Source organism: Arachis hypogaea, chromosome 12 (genome assembly GCF_003086295.3).
Source record: "Arachis hypogaea cultivar Tifrunner chromosome 12, arahy.Tifrunner.gnm2.J5K5, whole genome shotgun sequence".
NCBI classification, from domain to species: Eukaryota; Viridiplantae; Streptophyta; class Magnoliopsida; order Fabales; family Fabaceae; genus Arachis; species Arachis hypogaea.
Window position 1 is genome coordinate 19,892,726 of NC_092047.1, and position 8,012 is coordinate 19,900,737.

Sequence of the window (8,012 nt, forward strand, 5' to 3'; positions counted from 1 at the left end):
TATGACTTAAGCACAAAAACACACAATAATTAAGCATCATTAATTAAATTTTGACATGAAAAAACATAGAGAAAGACAACATGATACACAGTCATCATTTATCTTTAAAAGTGTTCAATATTCAATGTCATTCCATAACATAAACAACTTCCAAATAACCTAAATCAATCACAAGTTTCCTACAGAGTTATTCTAAACATGCTTGAAATTACAACTCCACAAAGAAATTCAAAAATACCACATCTAAAACAAAGACATCTACTTTCACTGATTTTAAATCTACACTTCTTCCACTTATTCTCTAATCCAATTAACCTTTTCTCTAACTCCTTCACTTTATTATGCACCACATGACTATGACCTTCAAGATTTACCGTCGTTTGAATTTGCCGGTATTAATTAATTTATTTAATAAATAGTATATTACCTTTAGATTTACCAGGGGATAAATCCGACCGTAAAGAACGTGCGAAAACAAATCCCTGGGGCCAAATTTACCGTAAAAAAGATGGTAATGACCTCCAGAAATTCACTAATTTGAAGTTTAAATTCGCTACTAAATCTGCCGATAATTAGCGGCGGACTAAAAAATCCGTCGAAGAGGATTTTATCGTTTGAATTTGTCCATTGCTAAATTCAATAGTAATAAATTTACCGGTGAAATTTTTTAGTAAATCCAACGATTTTCGACAACTTTTTTGAAGTGTCATAGAATTCGTCTTTGATTTGGAAGAGAAGTGAGAGGTTTCAACAAGTCATTTTTTATTTGCCAATATGTCATTTAATTGTGACTCAGTGTCCATGTCAGCAATGTTAAGTGCCACGTAAATCTCTTTCGTTAAATTTTGTGAGGAGATATGATGGAAGAGCTGCCATAATTCACGAAAGACACAAACAAGGACCAAAATGTGTCTATTTTCTACCGGAATCGTTTTATCCTATTTTAGAATAGACAAGACTCGATTTGGTGTTTACTCATAAAGGAACTACTGATTAGTTTGTATTAGGGGTGTTCATCGCCCAGCTCGACCCGACCCCAAACATTTTAAGGGCTAATTTGGTGTGATTTCACTGGGTTTAGGGCCGGGTAAGGGTCTCAAAAATAGACCCGGTCATTATTTTCGGACGGGTCTGGGTCAAGGCGCACCCGGCTTCACGCAACCCATGTGCATCTTAAGGAATCTAAAAAAGATATATATGTTTTAAATTAATTTTAATATTATGTTATATTAATTATAAGCTTATTGTTTTATTTTTAATCACACTTGTTGAATTAAAAAATAGATCAAAGAAGCATCAAATTAGAATCTATGAAAAAATTCAAGTTCAAATATGGATATCAACTTTTCGGTAACAAATTTTTTATTTATAAATAAGTGCGTCATAAATAAGTTTCTTTATAAATTATTGTTAAAGCTTTAAAGACCCGATTTTCACCCGGTTTGGACCCGATATAGTTGTGGCCTGAAAATGTTTAAGTTTCATCGGGTCTAAGATAGGGTTAGGGTCTAAAAAATAGATTCGAGGTATATTTAGGGTCGAATCTGGGTCAAGACAAATCCAGTTTTACCCGACCCATGAACACATATAAGTTTATATCTAATTTGCTTTTTTCTTTGGGCCTCGTTATATATTTAAAAAAAAAAAATGTATTGCTTAGCTCCTGCACCAAAGGACGCTAGGGCTGCACATGAATCGGGTAATATCCGCATATCCGCAGTAATTATCCGCATCCGATCCGAATTTTGCGGATATTATCCGATCCGTACTATGGTAGGATCGAATTGCGGATTTGGCAGTGATATCCGCAGATCAGATCCGCAAATTCGCATATCCGCACGTCACATATAAATAGCATAGTTTAAGAAAATAAACCCTAATGTGATATGAATTTTAATGTGTTGTTTTATGAATTTTATGATATCTTGTTTTTTATTTTTTATGTTGTACTTTGACTTAGAATAATTAAACTTAAATCTTGTGTTATTATTTTTTTTTTTTGTTATTCAAGAGAATTTTTATTGATAATATTTTAGAATTAAATATGCTTAAACAGGTGAAAATGAAGTTTTTTTTGTAAAAATAGTCAAATAAAATTCGAAAATATATTTTTTTAATTATGCGGATATATCCGATATCGGATCGGATCTGGCCTGAAAATTTGCAGATATCGTATTCGATCCGATCCGATCCGTGTGCAGCCCTAAAGGACGCTGCGTTTCATCTCTCGATTAGGTTGGTGGAGGGAACGACGTGGAGTGTGGCGCGTTCACAAGATGCGAATTTCCCATTTATTTCAAAGCAACTACCACACGCTCTGACGTGTAAGTTTTCTATTGGTCCAAAAATTTGAAATGCAAAAAGATCATAAAAAGGCACCCCAACCAGCAAGAAGCTTTATTCATCACTGCATTGGTGATTGCTGAGATACAGAAAGAGAGAGCAAAACACAATACAAGAATGGCGGTAGAAGAAGAAAAGGAAGGTTCTATGGGAATCAGAGTGCATGGAATGCAATTCTCTTACGAATGGCAATCGCCTCTGTTCGTTGATTTCAAGCTCAACGTCTCTCCTGGATCTCGATGCCTTCTCCTTGGTGCCAATGGATCCGGTAATCCCTAATATTATAATTTATATTTATTAATATATAAAATCGAGTTGGTTAATGGTGAATAGATATATGATTTCTGAATTCTGATGAGTATATACTCTGCATTAATGTTGAGGATTTGATTTTGAGGCATTTTAAGTAAAAGTAAATTTGACACTGTCATATAATAACTACATCAAAAGAATTATGCATATCAAATACTATGGGAGGTTGGGTTCTGTGGGTGTTAGTGTCAGTTTGTTACCAGTAATGTTGCTATATGATTAATTTTTAGAACGATGTTTGATTGATTTAAATGGTTTAATATTTGTTCCGGTTAAGCAAGGTTTCAGCTTCAAAATCTGCTTTTTCTTTTTTCTTGAAAAAAAAAACAAGAATAAAGATAAAGACCAACTTGCACTTAGAGTTGGAGAGCTTTACTTAATAGTAAGGTCTGTTTGGCTCAAACCAGATCAGTTGATGTCAAGTAGGTTTTAACTTTAAAGTACTTGTGGTATAGAGGACAATTACTTCTCAAAATTTTTGTCGATTGTTTGGACAATAACTATAAGAAAAATTAGGTTACAAAAATAATTAGATGTTAAAAATAAGGAATAAAGATATAAGAGAAAAAGTTGGGGTAGCACTTATTGCAGAAAAGACAGTAAAATCTCAACTTAGGTGGTTTAGACATGTGGGAAGAAGATCAACAGAGCACCCGGTTAGGAAGGTGGACAAGTGGCGAATGATAGAGGAAGACCTAAAAAGACTATACATGAGGTGGTAAAATGAAATATATGTGTCAACAGTATCACTGTAGACATGATACATGACAAGCGCAATGGTGTCGTTTGATCCATATAGCTGACCCAACCTAGTGGAATAAGACTTTGTTGTTGTTGTTTATAGGAATTGCTTCTCTTTTTTTTTTTCAAAGAAAAATAAATTGTCATATAAGTACTTCTGAAAATACATGATAGGGAGCAATGGCGTTGTTTGATCTATGTAGCCGATCCACCTAGTGGGATAAGACTTCGTTGTTGTTGTTGTATAAGTACTTCTCAAAAGAGTTTATTCAAATATGTGCAATTATTCTGCTGAAGCTTAGTAGTGAGAATTGTATGTTATGTTTGTGGATTTGAGGGTGTGGTTTGTTTGCAGGGAAGACTACATTGCTGAAGATTTTAGCTGGAAAGCACATGGTTGGAGGAAGAGATGTTGTGCGGGTGTTGAATGGTTCTGCTTTCCATGACACTCATCTAGTATGTAGTGGTGATCTTGCTTACTTGGGGGGATCATGGAGTAAAACCATTGGTTCTGCTGTGAGTTCTTTGATGCTCTCTTCTTGCTCTTAGTAATTGTTGATTTAAAATGTGGAGTTGGTCGCTGAATAGTGCATAGTTTGTCTCCTTCTAACATTTTCACACTTATACATGCTTCGTACTTTTAAGGTAAACAGAACTTGAAATCATTCAAGTTAGCAAAAAATCAAAACTCTTTCTTCCAAGCTCGAAATCAATGAATATAACATCATACTCAATAACATAAAAACCAAATTCAACTGCATGTTGGAATTGAAAATTACAAGCTCAACACAAAAGAAGTTTTAAATTTTGCAATCATGCGAACATGCTTACAAGATATAAAATGAAATACCTCCTCAATTTCGCCAACAAATTACTTTGAGTGCTCAAAAAGTCTCACATGCGAAAATTTGGGGTTTTAGTTTAGTTAAACTAGAAAGACCAAGCAGGTAAATCTTGTTTCTGTTATAGTGGATATGCACAACTCGTGTTTATTTTATTTTGCACATATAACCGTGTATTATCAAATGTCAACCTGGTCCATAGTGTGTGCTATGTTCCTGAGAGTTTAATGTGAGCAAACTATAGCAGGCGCACTGAGGACCTTCAGTTTTGTGATAGACTTGTTTACACACTCTCCTCATTGTGCTAACTTTTCTCCTTGTGTCATTTTCTTTTTGTTGGTACACACATGAATTCAACAAAGACTGTACCCTGAAACCAACCCCCCCCCCCCCCTCCTCTCTTTCCCTCGCAACACACACACAAACACCAAAAAAATATAACCACAAAATAGGCTGTGCCCCATATTTTATATGCTTTGATCAATTTCATTACATGTGTTGATGCCATTTAATATGCAGGGAGATGTTCCACTTCAAGGAGACTTTTCTGCTGAACATATGATCTTTGGAGGTGCGTTTTCAAACATGGTTTTCTTTGTCACCAAATACGACTGCGTCTTCATTTGCCATCTCAAACATGGTTTTATTTGTCGTCAAATGTAACTGGATCTTGATTTTTAACTTCCAAATATTAAGAGAAATGCTAATCATGCAACATATTGGAGTCCTCAAAAGAGTCCCTACTTGGGGTAATAGAAGTTAAAATAAAGGCCACTAAAGCCATGTCATGTCTATAACTGGGTTATGTAGTGTTGTTTATAGGTTATTGATGGTGTTTGCCTATTTATATAATTGTCCTTGAGTCCTAATGTGAAAGTATTTGGTACTTTTGGCAGTTGAGGGTGCTGATCCGGACAGGAGAAATAAGTTGATTGAACTGCTTGATATAGATCTTCAGTGGCGAATGCATAAGGTATCTGATGGGCAGCGGCGTAGAGTGCAAATATGTCTTGGTCTGCTTCATCCATTTAAGGTATAAAGTAATCAATCACATAGAGAATTTGTAGACAATTACAGTGCCAATGCTGTCATTTTGCATCTCATGAGTTATGTTTCAGCATGTGATGGTACGTACTTTAAAGTGTAGTTTGAGTGTTTAACTTAGTTTATTTAGTATATAAATTTTTAGAGTTTAATTTTGATGCACTGACAATGTAAAGAGTTTTACACAGTCATTCAATCAAATTCATGCCTTTAGATGTAGTAGTGGGTTTGAAAATTAGTTATTTTTATTGATGTGGCAATATACAATTGGATGTCTATGTAAAATTCCTTTACACTGGCTAGGGCATGAAAATTAAATTTTATTTTATAACTTTGAATTCTACACAATAATTGGCAGAAATTAGTTCAAATTCTAAACAATAATCGGCTGAAATTGGGTTCAAATATGCAACATTACTAATGTTGTATTAATAGGACATGGGATAGGTAGAAGAATTAGTGTTGGTGTTGATAGAGCAGGAGGTGTTTGTCATCTTAGAGGGCGGGGTTTTAACCGTGATAATTTTTTAATACCATAAAGATGTCTCGAGCATAGTTGGCTAAACTCGACGAATTTATCAGTTAAGATTATAAGAACATAGTAGATCTGTAGATAAAGGATAGGCACCGCAAAGTCAGTAAGCTATTAACTGAAATAAAGATAAGACGAAAAGAATGCAAAATCAAATATTCAAATGTTAATATTCATGTGAGTTCCAATGAATCTTCATTAGCACACTTGGTTCTGGTTGGTTGAATTTTCAGGTTCTCTTGCTGGATGAAGTTACCGTTGACTTGGATGTCGTTACCAGGATGGATTTGTTAGAGTTCTTCAAGGAAGAATGTGAACAGGTATTCTCTGGCTCTATCTATTTGCCTGATGAAACACACCGGATATCATTGATTCATTGTCTAAAATTGCAACCAATATTGCCCCAACGGAAGATAGTATCTAGTGTAGTAATAATAATAATCATTTTCTCATGTCACCTACTCTTTTTGCAGAGACAAGCTACAATTGTATATGCAACTCACATTTTTGATGGACTGGAGACATGGGCAACTCATTTGGCATACATACAAGCCGGTGAGCTGAGGAAAGCAGAAAAATTATCCGATGTCGACGAGTTGAAGTCTTCAGCCAATCTGCTATCTGTTGTTGAAACTTGGCTCCGTGCCGAAACAAGGAACGAAAAGAAGAAGCCTGTTCAAAATACTGCCCAAACACAAAAGACTTCTGTTGCTAGTTCTCCATTCTTTTCATCAAGGCACATGGCATATTATCGATAGTCCCCGTTTACACCAATTTCTCTTATGTGAGGAATAATTCCAGAGACAAATACAAATTAAATCATTCTTTGATGCCAGTAAAAAAGAAATTAGTGATTATTTATACTTTACATTACAAAAACTTTGTATTATTGGATTAGTGATACAAGTATTCAAGCATATGTATGCGCTTTATATTTAGTTAGTTGTACCAATTTTATCATATAGGGTTACTTTGGCCTATACCATGTTGTATTTGTTTCTTGTCATACCATAAAATGAAGCATTTCCTGTGATTGGAAATTTCAGGCAATAGATTATGCTCTGTTAGGGTTTTCATTGTTTGGTTTCATTCAATTTTAAGAGCAAGTATAGTCTAGTATATAAACTACGAAACAAATAAAGCTATATCATTATAAGAACACAAAAATTAACATACAACAAAATCTTTTGCAGACTTGTCCTCAAGACAAGTTGCTTATGCTATACCACCAAGTCTGCACTATATGGAGCTAACAGAAACAAAGACAGAAGGCCCAAATAATTGGAGCTGCTAATTCATACTCTCTCCAGCAAGAACTGTTTCATCACTAGTTTCAGCAAGGCCTATAGAACATCTGTTCCAGAAGATTCCTGATCAAGAAGATTCCAGGGCCTTCCAGATTCGCCCAGGGGAAGAGACGATGCAGACTGACCATTATCAGGCTTAACTGCAACGCAGTCGGGAGGGGTTTCGAAGAGGGATAGTTTGAATTTCTTGGAGGCAGCACCGACATCGAAGTAGATGATGCCGGAGCTGGGGAGATCGACGCGGATGCTGACGACGGGGAACCAAAGGAAGAGATCCTGAGCCTCCATGCCAGTGAGGGAGTCGATCTTGCCGCAACTGAGGGACCCTGAGACGTTGCTGTCGTAATGCAACTCGCTCTCGAACTTGGCGTTGCAGGCTTGCTCAAGGTGCACCCAGAACCGCCCGTCCGTGCCCAACTCGAAATCCGTTACTCCCTTCGGGAACAGACCCATCGGCAGCTCGTGCTCCTTCAGCGCTTCGTAGATCGTCGTCGCGTTCGAGCCGTTGCCTGAGCATGGCGCCGAAGTGGTTAGAACTAGGAGGAGATGGAAGAAGAACAACAAGAAGAAGAAAGGAGTCGTGGTGCAACTGGAGGTGGAGCAGAGCAACATGATTTTTACGAAGGGGGGAGAGGGCGAGAGAATCAGTGATTTGGGTTCTGGGATTGGTGGAGACTGGAGAGGGAGAGAGAGAGAGAGAGAGAGAGAGAAAGAGAGGGGCAGTTGTGACAGCTTGAATACAGAAGGGCTTAGCTAAGGACTGATTTTTATTTAAATAAATATATATTTTCATGTATAAGTAAAAGTTGAAGAAATTGCACATTGGATAATATGACTAATTTTTTTTTTTATATGAAAAAATATTAGTGTTTTTGTTAAGAATGAGATTAT

General features: G+C 36.1%; 2 protein-coding genes across 2 annotated transcripts; one reads left to right on the forward strand and one right to left on the reverse strand.

Moving 5' to 3' along the window:
- The first annotated feature begins 2,260 nt into the window (after positions 1–2,260).
- LOC112727078 (ABC transporter I family member 21) lies at positions 2,261–6,864 on the forward strand. Its single transcript, XM_025776695.3, has 6 exons — positions 2,261–2,611; positions 3,752–3,912; positions 4,758–4,809; positions 5,135–5,271; positions 6,048–6,134; positions 6,288–6,864. Exons 1-6 carry the CDS (start codon positions 2,461–2,463, stop codon positions 6,570–6,572), a joined length of 873 nt encoding a protein of 290 aa, XP_025632480.1. The 5' UTR covers positions 2,261–2,460; the 3' UTR covers positions 6,573–6,864.
- A 71-nt stretch (positions 6,865–6,935) lies between these two features.
- Positions 6,936–8,012, reverse strand: LOC112727079 (uncharacterized protein At5g01610). Its single transcript, XM_025776696.3, has one exon. It carries the CDS (start codon positions 7,731–7,733, stop codon positions 7,158–7,160), a length of 576 nt encoding a protein of 191 aa, XP_025632481.1. The 5' UTR covers positions 7,734–8,012; the 3' UTR covers positions 6,936–7,157.

Excerpts from the sequence above, each read along its gene's own strand:
- LOC112727078 (XM_025776695.3), top strand. The coding sequence starts at position 2,461 with ATGGCGGTAGAAGAAGAAAAGGAAGGTTCTATGGGAATCAGAGTGCAT. Across the intron at positions 2,612-3,751 it reads CCTTGGTGCCAATGGATCCG|GGAAGACTACATTGCTGAAG; the intron begins GTAATCCCTAAT and ends GTTTGTTTGCAG. Across the intron at positions 6,135-6,287 it reads TCAAGGAAGAATGTGAACAG|AGACAAGCTACAATTGTATA; the intron begins GTATTCTCTGGC and ends CTCTTTTTGCAG.
- LOC112727079 (XM_025776696.3), bottom strand. The coding sequence starts at position 7,733 with ATGTTGCTCTGCTCCACCTCCAGTTGCACCACGACTCCTTTCTTCTTC.